The sequence below is a fragment of the Perna viridis genome, chromosome 1, assembly GCF_037379345.1.
Source record: "Perna viridis isolate PV_CMFRI_1.1 ecotype Kerala chromosome 1, ASM3737934v1, whole genome shotgun sequence".
NCBI lineage: Eukaryota > Metazoa > Mollusca > Bivalvia > Mytilida > Mytilidae > Perna > Perna viridis.
The window spans coordinates 67,369,623-67,393,655 of record NC_142445.1 but is presented as its reverse complement, the minus strand read 5'-3'; the positions used below and the strand labels follow the sequence as shown (position 1 = coordinate 67,393,655).

At 32.0% G+C, this 24,033-nt stretch overlaps 2 protein-coding genes across 2 annotated transcripts in view; one reads left to right on the top strand and one right to left on the bottom strand.

Moving 5' to 3' along the window:
* Positions 1-309: 309 nt before the first annotated feature.
* Positions 310-13,665, bottom strand: LOC148630066 (uncharacterized). The gene is made up of 4 exons (XM_088560400.1): positions 13,571-13,665; positions 8,288-8,732; positions 5,521-5,719; positions 310-4,541 (listed from the first exon to the last, which is right to left on the bottom strand). Exons 2-4 carry the CDS (start codon positions 8,690-8,692, stop codon positions 3,667-3,669), a joined length of 1,479 nt encoding a protein of 492 aa, XP_088416526.1. The 5' UTR covers positions 8,693-8,732; positions 13,571-13,665; the 3' UTR covers positions 310-3,666.
* A 6,129-nt stretch (positions 13,666-19,794) lies between these two features.
* Positions 19,795-24,033, top strand: part of LOC148630064 (uncharacterized) — a 5,854-nt gene continuing 1,615 nt past the window's right edge. The window contains exons 1-5 of the mRNA XM_088564795.1: positions 19,795-19,977; positions 20,312-20,430; positions 21,075-21,155; positions 22,923-23,029; positions 23,807-24,033. The exon at positions 23,807-24,033 is cut by the window's right edge and continues 1,615 nt beyond it. Coding sequence (XP_088420921.1) covers positions 20,352-20,430; positions 21,075-21,155; positions 22,923-23,029; positions 23,807-24,033 — 494 coding nt within the window. The 5' untranslated portion in view covers positions 19,795-19,977; positions 20,312-20,351. The remainder of the gene's footprint in view (positions 19,978-20,311; positions 20,431-21,074; positions 21,156-22,922; positions 23,030-23,806) is intronic.

The following is a 24,033-nucleotide window of genomic DNA, read 5'->3' as shown; positions in this document are numbered from 1 at the left end:
ATAAAATCTTCCAAGTGGATAATACATAGATCATTAGTCACATATGAATCACTCCTTTATATGTTTTTATTTAGTCAAGAATTAAAAACTTCAACTGTGACACCATTTGGTTTTAAGGCTGTAGTGGTTCAATATACAAGGAATTAAGACCTGTAAGCTAGGTTGTGTATCCTCCTACTTGACTATATTTATGCTTATTTCAAGGTGAAATTTAGAAAAATCCTTGTTTTGCCTTGATGATAAATGGGACAATCTTCTGCTTTAAAATTATACTGGATTTACAACTGTATAGTGTATATATACAAGAAATGTATAACAAATGGTTTAATTCTGATTACTATCCATACTTTACTATATACAAAATGATTTATCAACAATTTGAATTAAAAATTCATCCCATAACCTTTAAGTACAGCATAAATTATATATCCAAATCACCATGTACCCATGTATATGCTAATATATAAAAATATAATGCTCTATGCATGTTAACATTACACTACAGTTCAAATGAACCTTGTTATTTCCACCTGCCCAAAGCGGGGCAAACTTTACTATTTTTTTAACAAGTTTAACTTTTGCACAAGGCAACATTTGAATCTTTCTTGCTATATGTAATTATGTTTCCAATTAAATGCAATGTACAATTTTAATCATCATGGGCAAATATTGCCTAATATGTACAAATGCCCACCTTTGGGAAAGTGAAAAAGGTTCAGTCCACAAAACTTGTAGTGCTATTTGCTTAAAATGATAATAAAAATTAATCTATCACAACTATGCCTATTCCCAGTTCCTGTACAGCTCTATAAATTTACATTTTTCATTTTAACTGAAATGACTAGAAATCTGTACAAATTCAAGCTTTAAAAATACAAATATAAACTCTCTTGAACAGATATGAAAGAATTGTACAACTCAACAATTTGTGAAACAGACAACCTATCAATGCAGCAATTAATACTGGCAATAATGTGACAACTATTTAAGTACATGTACCACTATCAACTTTAAAATGTTCAGTATGAGTCTACCTAAGAATCATGCAGATAATGATATATTAGAATTGGATTTATTATATAAAAATCCTTAAGCAGCAATTACTATTTTTCAAATCATTTTAACATTACATGTAATGTTAAATAATGTTTGGTTGTAATAACACTGTGCCTCTATCTAAATCACACCCACATACTGTCTCCACTTAAATTGATAAAGTTTAAGGAAATGTTGCTTTTAGATTTTTCTTATGTAATAAAATTAATAAATGTTTTTTTTTCTGCAAATTACACATGGAAGACATTGAAACACTTTTTATACTTTGCAATGCATGATTTTCAGGTGGAGTTGTTTTATATAACAATCATTTTTACATTCATCATATTTATATTTGATATTTTTTCTTGTCTTTGGTAGCACCAGCATAAAGCCATTCAAGAAATGTCTATAAAACCAAACTAAAAACGAACTTTAAATGCAATATACTGCCGATTTTTTTACAATACACATACATCAAAACCACCAAAAAAGGGAAAAAAAGATATACAATAAAAGAAACTTCATTAAACAAATCAATTAAAAAAAAAGAGGAAGATGTTAGGGTGTCAAACCTTACATGACATTTTGTCTGATTTAATCTGATCTTTAATAAATGAAATTAACTTTAAAGGAACAAAAATGTGTATATCTGAAGAGAAATGGATAAAAGTTAAAAAAAGATTAGAGGTTTAGTATGAAAAAAAGTCGTATAAAATAATGAACATTTGGTTTTGTAGGACCAGATCTGGACTTCCTTTTTGCCAGTTAAATGGCATTCTTAATAAAAAAAATCTAACAAAAGGACAAAAACCAAATAACTAACAGGTCTTACCGATTGTAACTTTATGACAGATAGTTTATTATAATAAAGAACAATATTGCTAGTTCACTAAAAAAAGGACTATAATTTTCCCAATTCAAATAAAAGTAAATTCATATAAAAAATTCCTAATTAACAGCTAAGGACTGTAGTGTACATATATAAAACAAGAAATTAAATTAAAAAAAAAGGAGGTGATTTCATTCCAGATATTTTTAAAAGGCTGACATTTGCTCACTTCTCCTAAATTTGCTCAAAGTTAACAAAGTTTTTTAAACAAACAGGGGTGGGGGTTTAACCACAAAGACTCTCCCCCTGGCAGGGGTGGGGGTTTAACCACAAAGATTCTCCCCCTGTATCTACCAGTAGTAATGTAATACATAATAAACTGATAATGTACTGGAATCAAACACACAGTCAAGTTTCATTTTTAGATATGTAAATCATATATATGTAATAAAAACAGAAGAACAGATAAACCCTGACATTAAATGATTTTGGTCTCAATAGATATTGTACTAATCTTTAGAAAATAATTTTATTATAGCAGTATATGATGGAGTATATCTATGGTAAACCAATCTAGATTTACATATGTCAATAAACTAAAATGATCTTATTAGTATAATGATTTTTAAGGTAATTTTGTTTATATCAGGTTGGTCACAGGATCATTAAATCCAAATAGGCACTAGATCTTTGAATCTGACACTCATTTAAAAATCAAATGTTTAGCCAGGCTTGTTGTCTCAAAGGCTTTTTATACATCATAATAGAATGGCTTGTATTAAAATAAAATTCAGAACTTAAATAAATCTATAACCATACGAAAAAAAGACTTGTCTATATTTCATTAACAGAAAAAGATGGATTCATATTTACAATACAAAATACTTTCACAGTATCAGTTTTAGCCAACAAAAGTATTGCAGTGTTAATTAAAAGATTGACACACAAACTCATCCAGGAGACATATCAAGAAAAAAAATATTTTGACATTTAAATATCAAGTTTATTTTTTTATAAAACCAAGATAAAATTAAATTTTAGACAACTACAAAAAAAAGTAAAACATTTGAACATATGAATCAAGTTTTTTTTTTGAAAACAATGACCTTTTAAAAAAGTAAGAATATTAAAGCTTCAGTATAAAATCTTAATTAACAAGAAATCTGTTTATAATGGCTCACTAGTGATACCCCCACTTTCAATCACAATATAAGGAAACTTAACTAAGCCCTCTGTTAACAGGATGTTGTTGTCAATTTTTTCCTAAAATGGATCCCACTATATGGCATACCTACAGGAAAAGTGTGCTAAAAATATTCTAAAAATATAAAGTAAAAAAATAAACTAAGTCCTCGTTAACAGAAAGCTGTTGTTGATTTTTTTCAGAAAATGAATTCAACCATATGACATACCTACAGGAAGAATGTGTTAAAATTTCAAGCCACTTGAATGAGTAGTATTTGAGAAAACTGATGGAAAAAATTGTTACGGAAACATAGACAAGGATAAAACAGAAAAAACAGTGTACCTCCCTCCTTCGAAGTGAGAGGTTTAAAAATGTGTGGGTGTATAGAAGAAAACAAACAATTCACAAATCTTATGGGACATATACTGTAAAAACTCTGGGCAAGACCTAATGCTTCAATGCCTAACATGCTCAATACAAAAAATAACATGAACACATGCTTTTGGCTATTCCTTATCACATAGGTGAATCAAACAAACATTATCTCAAACAAATAACAAATTGAATTGAAAAACCTAAAAATACACTAAAAAAATTATTGAACAAAAAGAGTTCATTTTGATGTTTCATCACTGCTTTTTGATTCAGGAACATCTTGGGTTTTATCTTCATCTGTTTTTTCTGGTGATTCTACCGCATCTTGTGATGTGTTTAATGAAGTTTCAGTGTCCTCTTCACCATTGCTTGTCAGATCCACCATGTCAGAACTTATTTCGTCTACATACTCAGTATGCATACTGTCGTCATCACCATTGTCAACGAGGACACTTGAAAGGCCACTGTAACGGGCATGTGTTTTTCTATGTCGGTGCAAATTCCAACTCCTTGAAAATCTTTTACCACACACATTGCAGGAGAAACGTAGCATGTGGTTATATTTATGAAATTTTAAGGACTGGGCATCACGGAAGTATTTACCACATGTTCCGCAAGGCAAAGCACCAATTACATCTGCACTTACTTCTCCAGGAGACACTCTTTGTCGCTTTTTATAATTGCCTAACCCGTGAACACCGGCTACATGTATATCTAACAGGTGCTTGCTTTCAAACATTTGTTTACATATTTGACATTCAAGCATGTTATCCAAATTGATCGAAATGCTTTCAATATCAGCCTGGCTAGAATCATGATTAGAATCATCACCAGATGTGAAAGACTGATCTTTAGAAGATGACCCTGACACATGACTTGGTTCGGACATTTCAGCATCTTGTGATTTTGCTAAGTCACGTTGAGGCGCCATCATTTGCAGCGTCGGAGGAGGTGGTGGTGAAGGTCGGACAAACATATATTGCTGTGAGTAATTCACAGGTGGGCAAGATAACTTTGGCTCTATATGTGACATATCCACAACAGACTTTGTCAATTTAACTCTTACTTCACTTTCTTTTTTCTTCTCTTCCCTGTAGTATTCTCTATACTCATCTAAAGAGGAAAATACAATATGTAAAAAGGCTAGAGCACCAATCATATTCCTGTTTTATTTAGAGACTATATGTTTGATTTGATTATTTTTATGATCAAATATTTAGAAATAAACATAGAACTCCACAAAAAGAGATGGGGGCAAAGCTAACTAATGGATACCCACACTCCTTATCCCAGAAACCACTTGATCAAAATATAAACAAAATTATCACTAGGAAAGTTGATATTGCTTCAGTCGGTATACCACTGTATTGTATTCCTATATAAAGCTTCTGTCAAAATATCAAGTGGCTGTGATAAACAATAGCATGGAAAATGACAAAATTGTGGATGGAAAAAGTTTTTACATGAATTTTCTGAGTCAAAAGCTCATAATTCAGCAAAAAAATCCAAAGACAAAGTATGAATTTGATTTATAACAGGTACCAAATATCAAATGTATATTTGCAAGCACGAGGTAAAAAGTGCAAAAAATGTTTTGCCAGACAGAGTGCAAACCTGAAGTCTCTATTGGCAGAAGTTGCTGGTAGGTGACTAAAAAACAATGTTTGTTTGGTGGGTTTTTCTGCACCATGAATCACCTCTACAATTAGCAATGTCTGGTATTTATATGGATTGGTACTCAAAAAGTCATTCTCCTATTTTAACTAAAATTGATTAACACACATCTTAATAATGTAAATAAAGTGCTTACAAAAATTTTAGTCACTACTATGTACATTTTTTTTGAAGACTTTAACTGAAAAAACAGAACAGAAAAAAGTGATAACACATTTTTAGGAATGAATAAGCAAAAGCAAAAAGTTCAACTCAAAACATCTGAAATTTGGATGCATATATATGATATAAAAAAAATTGAAATATAAATTTTGTTTTTTTGTAGCTAGTCTATTCACAAAGTTCATACCATGGAAAACAATATTGGTAGATATAGAGATTATATAGAGACCTTCATAGTTCAGTTATAGTGTCATACCTTCAAAAGAGTAGTCCTGTACTTCTTGTTTGATGACATCACTATCTACAGAACCAGAATCAGACAGAGGTCTCCCTGAAGTTGATACACTTGGACTGGTTCTAGGACTAGAGCGACTCGAACTTTCCACTCGTGAAGCTTCAGCAATGTTGTATCTACCAATAGCACCATCTAAATGAGGTTTTCTGTCTTGTTCAATCTAAAAACATCAAGATGCAAACAATAGCCGATGTGATGTGATTAATTTTCTGGAACCAAAAAGAAAAAAACCAAATGGGAAAATGAACAAGAGGCTGCCAGGAGCCTGAATTGCTCACCTGGTTAAATTTTTGCCTTTAAGGGCTATAACTCTAAGAAGAAGTTGTCTGACAATTTTGACTCCATGAAGGCCTTGGTAGGACTTATGAGGATCATTTCATCAATCCAAAGTTTCATTCTATCTATTATAGTTTTCAACTTTGATCCCTGGAGACTTTTGTAGGCCTTACAATAAGAATCATTTCAGCAGTTGATAGTTTCATTCTTTCTATCTTAGTTTTAAAGATATAGGCTGAAAAATGTAAAAAAAAGTCATTCTTCACCTCTCAAGGGCAATAACCCTTATATGGAGTCGTCTGACAACATTAATTTCTCGAAGACTTTTGTAGGCCTTTTAATAAGGATATTTTAGCAATTGAAAGATATTGGCCAAACCTAATGGTTTTTGAGATATTTGCAAACAAGAGGCTCCCAGGAGCCTAAATTGCTCACCTGGTTGAATTTTGACTTTCAGTGGGAATAAATTAAACAAGAAGTTGTCCAACAATTTTGATAGGACTTATCATAAGGATCATTTTAGTAAATGAAAGTCAAAATCTATCATAGTTTTCAAGAAAATGGCAGAAAACAAAAAAAACTGTCATTTTCCTCTGTCAAGGGCAATAACTCTTATAAAAAGGCGTCTGATAAATTTTATGCCTGAAGACTTTTGTAGTCCTAAAAATAAGGATCATTTCAGCTACTGAAAGAATTTGGCTAAACCTAACGGTTTTGGATATATATGCAAAAAACTACCGTCTGACCCCTATGTTCTATTTTTAGTGACAGTGGTCATGTTTTTCGACGAATCAAAAAACCCACTTCAATTCTATGCTGGATACCCCAAGGAGCACCTATACCGAGTTTAATTTCAATTGGTAAAGTAATGTCAGAGGAGAAGATTTATGAAAGAAATTATATTAAAAATAGCAAAAATCGTTGAAAAAGGGCAATAACTCCAACATGGCTTAATGATTAAAATGAAAATTTAACCGCATATAGATCTCATCATGCTGAACACTTTTACCCCTTTCAAAATTAACTAAACCTAACCATTTTGGAGATATATGTGAAAAACTATTGTCTGACCCCTATGTTCTATTTTTAGTAACGGCGGCCATGTTTATCAACGGATCAAAAATTCCCACATCTGTTCTATGCACAATACCCCAAGGAACATTCATACCAAGTTTGGTTCCAATTGGTCAAGTAGTGTCAGAGGAGAACATTTTTTAAAGAAAAAAACATAAAAAATAGAAAAAAAAATGTTGAAAAAGGGCAATAACTCCCACATGGCTTAATAGATTATAATGAAAATTTGACCACAGATAGATCTCATCATGCTAAACACTTTCACCCAGTCAAGATTGGGCTTATCCTAACCGTTTTGGAGATATATGTGAAAAACTACTGTCTGACCCCTATCTTCTATTTTTAGTAACAGCTGCCATGTTTTTTAACTGATCAAAAATCCAAACAATCATTTTCTTAAGAATACCCTAAAAAACAAAAATACCAACTTTCATTGAATTCTGTACAGTGGTTTTTGAGAAGATTTTTGAAAGTAATAACATCTTAAACAGCAAAAAAATGTCAAAAAAGGGCAATAACTCCAACATGGGTCTACAGATTTTCACTAAATTTGACCACAGATAGATCTCATTCTGCTGAATACTTACACCCTATATCAGAATTTGGCTAAACCTAATGGTTTTGGAGATATATGCAAAAATCTGCTGTCTGACCCCTATGTTCTATTTTTAGTACCAGTGGCCATGTTTTTAAACGGATCAAAAATCCAAATGGTCATTTTTTGCAGGAACTCTAAGGAACAGTCATGATAAGTTTCATGCAAATCTATTCAGCAGTTTCAGAGGAGAATATGTTTGAAGAAATTGTTAATGATCACTAAAACAACGATGGACGCCAAGTGATGGCAATAACTCACGTGGACTATGGCCAGGTGAGCTAAAAAAGGAATTTACATCCATCAAGACAAAAGTACATATAATTTTTTTTAAAGAAAATAGGGCATTTTTGGAACATTAAGAGAAACCCCACCATGTAATGCCTAAATGGTGAAAGAAGGAATATGGCAAAAATGTTTAAAATGGACTATCTCAAATTCTGCATTTTTAATTTTGCTGAAAAACTTAACCCGTTTTTTTATAGTACTCAACAACTGTGCTAAGTTTCAAAATAATTCATCCATCTAATCTCAAGTTATCATCTGGAAAATGTTGGGGGACAGACAGATGGACTTGTAACTTTTCAGAGGGTATCACAAAGTACCTCACCACTTATTGTGGTGGTGTATAAAATCTACAACAAAAGATTTTTTAGATATCAAAAGCATGTACGGGGATGTTCAAGTATACATGTACAAATGAACAACAGCCTTTTTTTAGCATACCACCACACAATGTATCTGCCAAACAATGGGCATATGATAAAGAGAATTTGAAATTACCTCAGAAGCAAACGATTGTTGTGCATTCAGAAAGGTAAGGCATAACTTTTCAACCTCCTTAACTTGGAGAGTATTGGCAAGGGAGAAAATCTGTTCAGCTGAGTCTGAATCTACTGTTATCACACCATTGTAGAAAAAATCAACTATTGCTTTGACAATGCGGTCATCATAGCTGCGTAACTGAATTTCAGCAATGTTTCGGCGATCAGTATTCCTGTGTATAGTGTGGTAAAAATATGGACTAAAAGCTGCTAGAATTAAACGATGGGCATGGATCTGTGAACTTCGGGAATACAGAATTACATCACAGAATTCTCCACAGGTGTAAAAATGTTTTAACTGCTGGGCAAGTTTGGAAGTTTGCTTGTCACATCTGTAAACCATTGATAATGGGGCTGAATTCATCTTCTGGGCAGTAATAATTTGTACATCTCAATAAGCTGACCTGAAATATAAACAATTTTATTTAATCTCTATTTTACATGAGGTTCTGCTCAAACCTGAAATAAGATATCAAAAAACACCTCAATATAACTTACATGGATCACAGACATTCCCATATTAAAAAACTCTGAAGCAAGACCCTTGAAACAGTTGTAATGCTAGTAATTGACCAAAATGTTTAAAAACAATCAGTTTAATTTTGATTGCCTCAAAACAGCTGTATTTCAACAAAAAATACTTTTAGTTTTGAAAAAATATCTAAATTTGAGATAATTTATCAGTCAGTTATTTGTAAATTAAAGTAAGTGCTTACTCTTTAAGGGTGGAGACTGACATATATTCAAAAATATATATAGACAAACTTAATAGAAAATGTCTATACTGAACATAAGATAAAATTGAGGATGAGATTCATTTTGTAACAGAATGTCCTCTTACTAAAAAATATCAGAAATGATACGTATTCAGAAAATTTAAAGATTTAAATAATGAATCAAAATTACAGTGGCTTTTTGTACTTCTCAAATGTTTGACAATTTAAAAAGAGGATCTTGACAGTTATCATGAAAATATCAGCCGTAAAAACTTTAATTCTTCCAGTTCCTAATCATGATCTAATCTTAACATTGTCAAATCCAAGTAAAGATGAGGTGAAAATTTTGATAATCATTTCTACTCCTTCATTTGGAATTCACCTGCTCATAGAGTCAAAAAAGAGGTATTACAAAAGTATAATACTGATGGTGGTCTAAAACATAAAAAATTAACATAGATCAGAATATTATTTTGTCAATATTGTGAATGGCATAATGTTGTGCATGCCAATACAGGTTTAGACAAGGAAAAGTTCCTTCTTTTTGGACCAGGCTATTTAAACAGCCTTAACTTAAATACAGCAAACAGATTTTGGCAAGATGTATTCAAGGCCTGGAAAACTGTGATGGAAAAGGTGATAATGTGATAAAGTATAATAGACCATTCTTAGAATTATTTCAGCATTAAGACAAGCCAGAAAGCAGTATAGATCCAGGAATTATATAATGGAACAACCTTTCATCCTCTCTATTGTTAAAACTAATCTGAGAAGTACAAAGGTCATCATATGTACTCCATTATTATAAAGAAAGATATCATTCCAACAGGACAGAAAAAATGGAGTAGTATTTTAGAAATTAATGAGTGTCAATGAAGAGAAATTTTCTGTTTACATTTTAAACTGACAGAAAATACTGAACTACAGCGGCTACAGTTTATAATAAATCACTATATTTTAGACACAAATATTTGTATAAAATTAATATTGTCAACGACCCAAACTGTATAGTACTTTTTGTTAAGATGATGTAGAAACTATTGAACACTTGCTATGGAATTGTGATGTACTAAAAATTTTAAAGAACAAATTGATATTTGTCTATTACCAAATGGCATAAGTATTTCATTTAATTAAATAATACCAAATTTTAATATGAAGATACATCAAAAGTTTACAAAGAAGAAGCTTCCAACCTCATTTTATTTTGTATCAAACAATTCATATATAATACAAGATGCTTCCAGAAAAAAATATTGCTACAAGCTCTTATAAAGAAAGGATCTATATCATATAGAAAAATGTATTCCTATTGCAATTAAAAACAGGTTTTTGGAATGATATTTTATATTAAAGCACAATGTACACATTTTGGAACAATACAGAATATCACATCACATTTCATCAGACGTTAACCTTTTATACCTATTTTTGTTGTTCTTTTTTCATATCTATAATTATTTCTAATATGATACTGAATGAGGCAAGGATGAGGTACCATTACTTTATGTTACTAAAAGAGGCCGGGATGCGGTACCAGTACATGTACTTTGTTTTCAACTAACAATAAATAGATTTGAATAAAAATATTTAAATTTAAAAAAAAAGACAATTAACAATTAGATGATGAAAATGATGAATTCTTCTTTTTATTATGAACTTTTATATGCTCCCATGGTTGTATTATCAGCTTGGTTTCATTATTCTTACGGCATAAAAATTCATTCACCTTCATTCCGGAGCTTAAAGATAGTATGACAAATACCAGGCCTTTCATTAAGAGACAGTACCAGGTACTTTTACCCTTCTAAGCTACTGAAAGGTACCTCCTGAATTTAAAATTTCATACATGTTTATAAAAGAAAAAAATGAAAAGTACTCCCTACAAAACCTAAGGTACCTGCACAGCAAAAAATTAATGAAACCCCTGAAATACATTTTTGTTAAATGCAATTGAGAGCCAAACATTCCATAGCTTCAATAATTTAAAACAAATCAAGTAATATCTTTTTTCCAAGATGAATATGGCCATAAAACAGAGTTTTATGTAAATGATGTTACATTTGTATCAGTATAACCCATAATTCCTTATGAATGCGACATATTTTGGCCCAAAGACATTTGGGACCAAGATTTGAATGCTAGCCACTAAAATATGGTAAAAATTATATTTCTTCTTGGGAGTTTCAGATTTTAACTGCCTCATATAATTTATCCTGTACCAGTATCTTAGACTATGCCAGTATACACATATATATTTTTTTCACATTAAAGAGATATGGAACTGTGAAGTAGTGATGTTAATGCAACTACATACCAAATAAAATTGACTTAGTACAAGTGATTCATGTTTAAATGACCTTATCATAAAAACTTAACATTAAAATCTTGCAGGGGCAAATGCATACCAAATATGATCAACTTAGTACAAATGGTTAAAATTAAACTGACCTAATCAAAAAACGTAACAAAAAATCTTAGCAAGGAATTACAAATTTCAAAGCACAATGTTATAGATTGAGACTACAGGGGAAATGCATGAAATGGAAAGAGTTGTGATATAATGATCTACTGCAACTGCATACCAATGTGATTGATATTAAAATAACCTAATCAGAAAAATTCAAATTGAAATCTTAATGTGGACGCCAATGCTAATGCCTATGTGCATACATTTTTTTAGACATTGTATATTGTTATAAATTTAACATAAATTTGTATTCAAGTAAAATAAAGATGAATGAATGTGGTAAACTTATAAAACTATAATTACAACTGATTAAAAAAGCATTTTTCATATATGTAAGACGAAAAAAAGATGAATAAAGAATTGAAGAGCAGATTAATTACAATTCATACATGTATCTTTGATGAACATAAACAAATAATTACTTAATTGTTCAAAACTACTCAGAAAAAAAAAACCAGTTATATTTAAGAAACAACAATAAAGATACAAGTGTAATTTATGGAACAACTTGAACCCAAGCTGTGTTATTCTAATAACTCAAGCTGAAAGGATGGCAAGATCACAAAATTGCCTAAGACGTAATTTTTTAAAGTTTCCATCAAATAGCTTAAAAAATTATCCTTAAATGCTAATCCATTATTCACCATGTTGTTTCAATAGTTTGGGTGTGTGCAAATTAAATCACTGAATTGCTTGCATATTAAAAACCATGGCTGAAACGACTGTGGCCAAAATGTTCTATGGCTGAAATTACTAGACAGCAACCTTGCCTTCCACAGGTGAGACAAAAAACAACAACATTTGTTCACAGGGACTGAAGGCTATGTATGAGGTACTCAAGAGAGGTAGATAAGGTTGTAAAACCAATATTACTATATGTATATGGTTCAGAAGTTTGGGGCTTTGGAAATACTGAACCAATAGAAAAGGTACATCCAAAATTTTGCCAAATTTTGCCATGTTTAAAGTCTTCAACTCCAAATGTTATGGTTTATGGTGAATTGGGTCACCATCCATTACTTTTAGATGTAAAACATAGAATGGTAACATACTGGACAAAACTTGTTTCTGGAAAGCAAACAAAATATTTCTATGTAATGTATAAATTATAGTACAAGATACAATCAAACCATGGTATTTCATTTCAATGGCTTCTTTATGTTAAAAAGATACTTGATGAGTGTGGTCTTTCTTGTGTGGATTACTGACACTTTCCGAAGTGATACTTGGTTAAAGGCAGTGGTTAAAACATGTTTATTAGATCAATTTCAACAAGAGTGGAATGGTATGGTTCATAAAAGTGCTAAAGCTGTAAATTATAGAATTTTAAAGCAAGATCTTGTATTTGAGATGATATTTTGGTATGATAAAGATTATTCTTTATTGTGCAAACTTTAGGCCACTAATCGCAGACTGCCTAGAGAACAAGGTTGTAGGAACAACATTTTAAGAGAAAACAGGCTATATACACTATGTGATGCTAATGATATAGGTGATAATTATCATCATATGATGACATGTTCTTTTTTTTCTAGAGTATCGAAAAAAATTTATCCATATAAAATTTTATACTAGACCAAATGTTTTGTTGTTTAATGAATTGAAGTCTTCACTTAACTAAAATCAATTGGTCCAAATATGTATGTTTATACATGTTATTATTAAGAATGTCTGCCTTCCTGGTTAAACACATACACTATGTTGTAAATACTGTAAATATTGTATGTATTTGGTGTAATATCTCTGTACCTATGTACTATGGTGATGAGAAATAAAGATACAACAGTCAATACAATCAGCTTTCCTGTATATTTCAGATATGTATGATTTTAGATTTCATTAGTCTCTTGCAACGTTTTGCAACAATAAACTGGGAAAATTCATTCAAGACAAAATTATGTGCACAGTGTCAGGGACCTGCTATTGCTAACCTGACTCAACACAACAGATGTCTCACGAGACACAAAATTTAAGTTCATAATGCAAGATTTATGGGAAGAAATGAATAAATGCTTGACCTATAAGTATATAACTTAATCGAAGATTAAAATATTACATTTCTAGCGGCCGTATTATAACTTTTATAATAGCAAAACTGCCAGTCCTCTTCACAACTTTCTCGCAGCTGTTTATTTCCGGTTAATGTTACTTAAAATCCCGTGTCAATTCATCCCTTTATATTATCGGTACAACAGTTTTTTCATGAACCGTGCGAAGTATGAACCCGATATTGCGTCAAGAGAAACTTTCCCGTCACAGCAGAGACATATAATACACAGAGAAAAGAAACTTGTTAATTACCCAATTATTATACGGCGGAGAATGAGATTCCCTGACTTTTCATCTAATTCATTAAATAACTTTTTCCCCTTTTGATGAAATGATCTGAAATAAATTGTAGCAGACGCCAAGAAGACACAAAACTGGGAAACTAAAGGTTTTATCAAATTATCTTGTGAAACAAAAAAAAGTTGCGATAGGTTAAAGTGAAAGTTATGAATTTAATTTTGAATTATTTTCATTTTCGTAAAAATCGGAGGGTAGTAGGTAACTTGTTTTCAATACTTCTATTCTGTTTGTTTTGGTAAAAAGAAAAAAAATGTGGTGTGAACATGAAGCTAAAATATCGTAGAATGGAAACTGAAGGTTTTATTTCAATGTTCGCAATAGTTTTTTAAACATTTTTGTTAAATTATTTTAAGTCAAGTTGCTATCAATCTAATTGAAAATAGCTCTTGTAATTTGTCCACTTCGTTCCCGTATTGAATGTAGTGGACACATTACAAGAGTTAGATTTAGTTAGATTGGTTTAGAAAGTACGAGATCTCGTTCCCTGCAAAATGATAATATGTAAAGTTGCAAATGTTTCCAGGGGCGTAGCTGCCTATACGCAAATACGCAGTTGCGTACTTTCGGAAAAAGTAACAAAAATAAAAACACACATTTTAAAGATGAAATAAAGGTTTTATGCAATGACAAATCCTTTTTAATACATAATGATACTCCAATATACACCATAAAGTAATTCGCGATATCAAAAACATCATTTCCGGAAATTTTGTACTTTTTCGTATACATACGTTTTCCTTAGGGACTCACTGGGGGCCTTTAGCGACCCCCTCCCCCAAGACACCTCGCCGTAATTTTGCGTACAACTTAAACAGGCCTAGCTACGTCCCTGGTCTCATATATTCTTGTCTCTGGATATTGTGATATTTTCTATTTCGACTATCAAGGCTAACGATGGCCATACTATTTCCTAGTGTAAAATGAAAACATATCATTAAAATGAACAGGGATGGCATAGAAGCAACTGTTCCAGCTATTATTATTATAATAACTTATTACATAGCATAATTCGACCAGAACGGCCTTCGACTACGTCACGATCGAAAAGACTGAGGGCGATATGAAAAATGATGTAACCCATACTTATCACACAGGAGTCACACCTAAATTTTTTTTATTAAATTAAGTTGTTTAATTATGGTTGTGAACTTCGTGAGAAAAACAGCTTCATTATTTTGGCTTTACTTTAACTATTATGTTCATGCTTGAAATTGGAACATTTCGCTTTAATGTTCTTTTTTTTTCATATCGCCGGAAAAGCGCGAGTTTTTTTCGTGGTTCAATTAAAAGTTTGACAACCCAACTGTTTGAAAATTTCTGGACAAGACGGGTTTTAGGAAAGTAACCCGATGTAGTTATTTGGGTATATAGTACTAAATAACAACACAACTTGTCCCTTGTGACGCTAATGAGTTATACAATTCAATAAAAAAAATTTACTGCATACTCTTTATCGTTCTATTGTTTTCAAAATTGAAGCCAAATCACGACTTCGAAGTTAATGCAATGTTGGACCAGTGAATAAAAACATGAAAAATATCACCCAGCAAACACAAAACAGATGATGGTCAAAACATCTACAAACATCGACTCCACTATTATAGTCTAACCTAACAGTCCCTTGTAAGGAGGGTGATAATTTTCACATTTTGTATGTGACTATAAAACTACAATTTACAAAATAACCGGGAGTAGGTAAAAAAAAGAAAGAAAATAAGCGCTTCAACTATAAATTTTCAAATGGAGGGTGGGATTTCAATTTTTGCTATCAAAATACTTCTTACATTGATGTATAGAAAAAATAACGGATATGGTGAAACACAACAAACGCAGCAGCTGCAGCGTACTATCTAAATCCAAAATAGTAAATACTTTCACAAAAAAAACTTTCCGTAGCTCTGAAAGGTCCCGACAACAAAAGTATTAAATCCGCGGTAACAGAAAGATGGCAGTTCTTCAAAATAAAGCTAAATGGTACACAATAACGACTCAAAGACGAAAATATTCTGAATGTTGACAGGCGCATGTCTGCGGTAGGGTTAAAGTAGTTTTATAAGGCCTTTATAACCTTCACTCTTTAATGAACTGAAACAACAAACAAGCACACAATAAAATTCACGCAATAATACATCCAATTCTTTCGATCCATTGAACTTCAACAAACACCATATACACCAAATGAGATATCCACTTACAGAATGCTTGCAGTTACTGAAAGCTAGCTCAGAACATATTAAAGAATGACAATATACCATCCTACCAGCAATAGAAATTCGGTCAGTACAATTCCAGTGGATTGGATTTGGAGTATTAACGTCAAGTACTAAAAAGGCAAGGTTTGACGGAGTGCAGTACTAAACATGGCTTAGTTTTTATGTTGGGATGCAATTAGGGTTGAATTATCTCTGTTTGTCAAAATAACAATCAAAAAGTAGGCAATAATTTGAAAATCGTATCCTTTACAAATAAATCTACTGTAAGTTATCCATAGTGTGAAAGAATGTTTTGATAAATGTGCTCTGTAGTCAATATTTCCTATTAACTATATGAAACGTGATTCCTAATAGTAGAGAAACAAATCCGCGATGAAAGGACTACAATTAGTCCCCATTGGAATACCAAAAACACTGTTAGGAGTATTACCAAATAGATATAAATTTTGTCAATTAAAAATCAAAACATTGATCATATCTATTTATGTCCAAATAATAATGTATTTATTTCGTCTTAAATCATTGATATATGCAGTATAGTCATTACGAGAAATGAAGTAAGAGTTAGATTGATCAAAGGATCATTTGATTAGATATGAAAATTTGTATGTAACAGCGTTTTATTTAGGGTAGAAAAGTCATAATTATCAACAGAATCATACGAATCGTGAAAGATATGAAGTCAATCTAATGCCTAAAATGAATTTTTGACACTCCAAAAATAGTTTTCACCATTATTCGCATTTACATTTATGGCAGTAATAAATAACAAAAAAAGTAGTTGAAGTACAGGTTAATAATTTAGAAATATCAGAAGTGAACATTGGTTAGAAGATGAAATAAAACCTGACTTGAACGGTCTTTTGTGAAGATAAGGTCGGAACGATCACGTGATCGGTGTTAGTACGCTGCAACGCAGTTGATATATAATATTCTTGGTTACTTCACTCTCTGTTGAATTTATAAATTATAAATTAGAAAATACCCAAGTTAGTTTTTTTCGTTACGAAATATTTCTGAATAACATCTACGTCATATGATAACCACGTTGTTAGCCGCTTTATCCGCAGGCGTAAAAACAAAATATCTTCCCTAGTTCTTTTTTTTTTCTTATTCAAGAAATTGATTAGTTTCTTATATCTACGATGGCCATGAATGCCCATGGATTTTTTTTTTATCTGCCTTATCTTTTCTAATACATTGTTTGCAATAAGCATTAATGAATATTTTAAAGAGTTGAGATACTCTTTCCAATCTATTATATTGCCAAACAAAAAACACGACAAAACACACGCACTCCCACTTCACTTCGCACACTCACCCATTCATACTCCAGGAAAACATTTACTTCTTAAATCCTGATCTTATGGATATCAAATTATAATATTATTCAGGAGATTACATCGAATTTGTAAATACAAACAACGATGAAACGTGTGCTGAAACCACAGAGGGGAAAATGATAGCCACACATTGCAGCGTTCAGCGTGATTTTCCGCTGACTAAATGATATAACAGTTGAGCTGTCGAATCACGTGGAATGTAAAAGAAAATTCTAACAAAACAAACCAAAACAGATACATGTAGTTTCAGTTCATAGTTCTATTTCAAAAACGTTGTAACGTCTGTTCAGCATTAATTAAGTGCATGACGACTTCACCAATATCATAATTTGTATAACGCTTTATGAAATAATAATTGTTTTGCATGTGTTTTTTAACTGTAAACATGATTTACTGTTTGTTTATAACGGCTTATCATAACTACAGCCGAGCGCAAACAATTTAATTCATCAATATATGACCCTCGAGGAACGAATTGAGTGGCAGATATGAATTAAACATGAATACACAATTATACTCATATAATACTCACTACACTACAACTATCAATACCAATATCATAATCAGTACATAGTAAACATAAGAATCAAGCAGAACTCTAGCAAAGCAAGTGTTTCTTTGTTCCCACAGGATGGTTTTTTATTTTGGCTATTCTCACATTTTGAATTTTACATGTAAAAAGTAAGAATTCTATGTTGGAGTAGCCAGAATTCTTGTGTAAACAAAGGATTGAATTTGTTTATACTATTAAGCTGCATCTGCATACTCTACTACACTGATCGGTTAACACACTGATCTGATGCTTCTTTCTAGTCTAATATTCTAGATCCTAAAAAGGGGACCTGTCTCTTACTCCTCCCACACCACAGAATGGAATTGAATGAAACTTTCACAGAATCTTTATTACCCCAATATAAATTAATGTGATTGGATTCAACTATCTCCTAATTTTTATTGCATGTATGATGTTCCTTTTGTATATCCTCTTCCAAATCAATATGGACGTCGAAAGGTGCATGTTATCAAACGATGAAGTGAGGGAGGGGCATCACGTTAGTGAGTTTGATATTAATACAAATGTAATCAAAATTGTTTGGGGAAATCATTGATTATCTGTTTTAAACGAATTTCAACCTTTAAAAATTAAATTTAAATACTTAAACTAAATAAAGAAACAGTTCACCAAAACATGTTAGTGTCTTCTAGACAGGTACAATTATCACCATTATGATTAACATCTTCAATGTAGTCAGAAATCTACTTTCAATTCCAACATAAAGTTGAAATATTTTTCAACTTTACCTATAAATCTAATTAGGGGTTAATTATTATAACAACACTTTATATTGTAAAAAACATCTATTATTTCCATGTTGGAATAGCCAGAATATGAAATTTTAAAATGCTGGAATAGCCAGAAGATACCCACAGAATAATTACATTCATTGGCACTTACTGTAATGTTTTTATTTGCGTATTTGGATCACAGATAGGAATTAACGCGATGCGTTTGCCATATTTATGATATCAAAGATCAAGCTTGTTGCCTTGTAATATGCAAATGAGTTATTTCTGAAAACGGCGTTTTCCGCCATTCGTTTTGATAAATATTCAAGGATTAATTGTTTCTAGTGATATTTAATATGTTTTTCGTATTCTATTTACATAGAAACTGGGCAATACAGAGTGATGAATAAAAGTAGTCCATTTAATTGTTGGTGTGGCCTATATTTATTTCATCGATGTCCAATGAGATTAGCGTATTTCAACAGGGCGGATCCGGACACTTTGAAAAGGAGTGGTGGCGGCCGGGGTTCCTCAGAAAAATAGGAGTAGTGCTAGGACATGATTTGCATTTTTTGTCAATTTTACAGATGAAAATGACAAATTTGCTGATAAAAATGAGGATTGCCCTCTCTGCACCCCTGAATCCGCCACTGTTTCAATGATATGCACAGTTAATGTGATAAATGTATCGTGAAGTGTGGTTTGTTGCAACTTCCATGTGTTTGCCTTCATGTTTTGTAAGAAGATATCAAATGATGGGCCTATTTTAAATTTTACAAAATTTTTATACCTCTCTTTTTAAGACGGCAAAATTCCCACCAGAAGAAAAAGTACTGACGGAATTTTACTTTTTGTTTCAGCAGGGAGTGTATATAAGTCTACGGAACTGATTTACTAAAACAAAAACAAAAAACAAAAAACAAAAAACAAATCACAGTAATCTCAAACGATAGATTATCTACACTTTCTATTTTTTGTCACTTGTTTTTTTTGTGTGTATTTTGGGATTGACATAGTTGTGTGTTTTGGGATTGACATAGTTGTGTGTTTTGGGATTGACATAGTTGGGTGGATTTGATGATTCATAGTTGAGTTCCAAATATGGACACGGGTACAGTTGTTATATCAATAGTTCGCTGTCGCATACTGTCTCCCTTACCTAGCTCGCATTTTAACAGACCTGTTTGTCCACTCGTTGCTTTTTTATGATTTCTTATCAGACAAACATGAAAAGACTTGGTACTTGAATATAGATATCGGAAACCGATACGGTATGTATTATCAGTCCTTAGTAAATAAATGCCCCGCGTGTGATTTAAATCCCTTGTCAATACACATATAGTTCTGTTGTAAATAAACTTAATTTTGTGCCAATCTGTCGTTTGTTTTTTTTGTATTTTGCATGATTTGTATGTGGAGTTGTACGTTCGTACACTTAATTCCCAGAAGACGTGGATAATATGCGTTTACGGTTAGCGATTGTACGGACGGTTTGATGGAAGATTAATTTTCTCTACAATTTACCTGGGGAACTGACCTACTAAACTAAAAGTGTACTCACTTTTGTGTAATGGTCATTTCACGGCATAATATATTGATATTTAGTATTTCAGTCCCATAACTGTTAGAAGTCGGAATCAAAATAATGACGGAAAATCAGAATGAAAGGAGGCGTGTGTTGATAGCAATGGATGGGAGTCAATATTCGGACTATGCTTTCGAGTGTAAGTTTCTGTACAGCAGATAGTTTAATGTTATGATACGAAGTGGAGACAAAATTAATCTAACTTAACTTAACGATTTTGTAAGGTTATCAAGAATATACATTAAACTGTAAACTTATGGCACGGTGGACAGGGTAAAGGGGACAGGAAGAGAGGGGTCGGGGGAACGGAGAAAGGGGTCGGGAGAAAGGAGAGAAGGGGTGGGAAAATGAGAACGGTACCCCATTGTCCGCCCCTTGATTATAAGCATGATTAGTTACAACTTCAATTGGTGTTGAAAATACTATAGTTATAAGAGTTATAAGGTTTTGATAGAAAAATATGTTGGTAAATTATGTACCTCAGATATTTACGAATCTGTACAGTAAACACAAAGTCACTCTTTAGGAGAACATAAATTTATCTGTCATCATGTCCATGCGATATTTAACACTAGTACTTTCTCAAATTGACAACTCCCTGTTATAGATGTGATATTTTTGGCAATGCTCAGTACTTACTGGTGCTAGAGTAAAATACAAAATTATAATGTATGAATTCAATTTCCACTATCCTAAGTAGAACACTTTAAGGGATTTTATCACAAAAAAGATACATAAATTTTGCGTTTTATTTAGTTTGTTGTGTTTAAATTTCTTTTCCAGGGTACATATCGCATACCAGACATCCCAATGACCATGTTACAGTTGTAACCTGCTTCGAAAATCATGGATGTACAGCATACTGTAAGTATAGTTGTTCATACATGATAGCATCCATAACAAGTTCATTTTAGAGTATTACATTTTTAATCCTTCGGATTTTAAAATATTGTGCGCATGAAATACATTTGTACATGTATATTTGCATTTTGTAAATACTATATATTATATATATTATTAGTAGAGATATATACCATTTTATATGCTACACAGCTCCATCCGATCACGTTTTCTACAATGCAGGGAAGATACCAATACTTGTACTTAACAGTGTATATGTCTACATTGGCAAGTTCTCATTTTTAAGTCGCTAATATTGATAGCGACCTCTTGCACTCGAAATTTCAGTACTTTATATTCGCATATGATTTGCATAATTATATATTTATACTCCACGTAATGCAACAGATCTGTGCCGTGTTTACCGCCATAGCGCCATAGTTCTAGCTTCATACGAGATAAAAAAAAAAGTACCGCTTAAATATCACACACGTGTGTTTCTTGCTTGCATGAGAACAAGAAATTTACATGAAATGATCGCTTAGCATTGAACATCACACAGTTTCCGATTCGGGTCCAGGGGCTCGTTACAAGACTATATAAGTCATATACATAAGAATATTCATTGCCATTTGTTTAATCTGGTTCCTAATCTGGTTCCCTGGTCAATATCACAAATGACCTAGAGATCGCTACAGCATACCTCTTTAAAAAAAATATACGCATGACTATTTGTTTTTTTTTGCCTGTATGAGGACGGGAATTTTACCTATTGAAATAAATGATCGGTTAGCATTGTATTTATGTACTTTTACCAAGTTTCCGATTCAAACACAGGTCTCGTTACAATTTACTAAATATAGGTCATTAATATTATCATTACTACTAAGGGGGTTTTAACGTTCTTGACTACCCTGTCGGGTCTCGCTAAGATTTTAGCGGAAGTCACCAGATTTTAGAGCATATCTCATTCGTGCTTTTTCGTATGTTGAAAATAAGCTAAAATCGGTGATAGAGTATTTGACGATTAGCGACTTTGAAGATTTCAGTCTTTGATTAAAATTGTTAATTCCAATATTTAGTTTTTGAGTTACGAGAATTTATTCAGAAAAAGGGAGTGTTTTATAGATTTGGAACGAAAACTTAATAACGATTGCACCAATTGAAATAAAGCTACAGGAAAGTGTATATAGTAGTAGAAAGTCCCATCTCATTGTGTTGCATGGCAATAGACAAATCTTTCATGTGCGGGCATTTATTGTGTCTCCCAGCCACAACATGTTTCTACAGTAGTCCCACTCCGACTGTTTTGACAATTGTGGCCATGTAAAGTGCTGAGCATTACTTTGTCTTGGGTTGTACATAATTAAAAAGAACAACCATTCTTTCTATGTTAAATGATTTAAAACTATGTATTGAAAATTTAAAAAAATGAATAAAGGGAAAATCCACGTAAAAAATAAGCAAATCAAATAAATTGCAAGATCAATGAAATAAATACCTTTGCTATATAAAAGCCATTTAATTATCCATCTTGTTTTTAGGTCCCTTTACTCTGAAAGTAAAGATCGGAATTCTGAAAAGTGAAAACAGAAAAAAACCCATTTTTTTCTGTTTTTTTTAAACATCTAGACATCTAGAGTTGTCTTGGGACGTGTACTCGGAGTGGCAATTTCATCAAAAGTACATGGACAAGAACAAACAAACAAACAAACAAACAAACAAACATACAAACAAAACAAAACAAACAAAATAACTTGGTATAACATATGCATATGTCTTTATTTATAGTTCAAAGAAATGTCGGTTCCGACGACTTCAGGAAGCAAATACAGGAGGATCTAGACATCCATTCGGAATTGGAAAGTCGACTTCATCTAAAACTAAAAAATGCTGGAGTAAGTAAAGAACAAACTTTGTATCTTCCCAGTCTTCCTTGTTTTCGCGTTATACCACGATGTGAGCTAGGCAATTTTGCGAGTTCTGTAGAAAAGCGATGAACACCCCCACCCCTTTATAATTGTGGACTAAGAGTTCTAGCTTTTGTAAGGATTCTCGATTGACATTGCATTCACTTTGTTTCCGATATTTTGTTTTGTTTATTTACCCCTTTGTTAATGGGATTTAATTTGGTAAACAAAGTTTTGTTGCATTTTACCCAACTGATAAATTCTGTCGTCGTTTGTCCGTAATACATCTCATAAAGTTATAATTATGTATTTCCACCTAACAAAAACCAAAAAAAAAACCAAACAAACAAAAAAAAAAAAACAAAACAAAACAAAAACAAAAACAAAAAAAATAAAAAAAAACGTAATAGTTTGCTATTAAATGTAATATTCAATCTCAGGTACATATATACGTATATATGTCCAGGGCTATCAATATATAACACATGCTGAAAATCTAATCAAAATTTATATATATAAAAAAAAAGATGATGTATACAGTTCAATCACACTGCGTGGGGATCACGGGGTGGGTTGAGTTCAATTTTGTTACTTTGGTGCAAAGTGTGGGCAAAATTGAACAAACTATAGCCACTTTTATAAATGTTTTGATCAGAGCCCCCTTTAAAATACTTTGGTCCACCTCTGCACATTGTTTAAGAATAACACTGTACAGTACAAATATTAAAAGTATAAATAGAGTAATTGTTTTATTTCTATTTGAAGATACTTGGAACTGTGTATTCATGTTTTGGGAAGGCAGGAGAAGCAATTGTGCAGGCTGCTAGAGAAAACAAATCAGAGATGATAATTTGTGGTACCCGTGGTCATGGAAAACTTCGTCGAACTATTATGGGGAGTGTTAGCAGTTACATTATACACCACTCTGATGTTCCAGTCATTGTGTGTCGCCATAAAGACCACCATCAACATCACCATCACCATCATGGGCA

What these genes read in the sequence shown, in the direction of transcription:
- LOC148630066 (XM_088560400.1), bottom strand. Translation starts at nt 8,692, where the DNA reads ATGAATTCAGCCCCATTATCAATGGTTTACAGATGTGACAAGCAAACT. An exon ending in AACAATCGTTTGCTTCTGAG is followed by an intron (nt 5,720 to 8,287) that starts GTAATTTCAAAT and finishes TGATGTTTTTAG; the next exon opens with ATTGAACAAGACAGAAAACC. An exon ending in ACAGGACTACTCTTTTGAAG is followed by an intron (nt 4,542 to 5,520) that starts GTATGACACTAT and finishes TTTCCTCTTTAG; the next exon opens with ATGAGTATAGAGAATACTAC.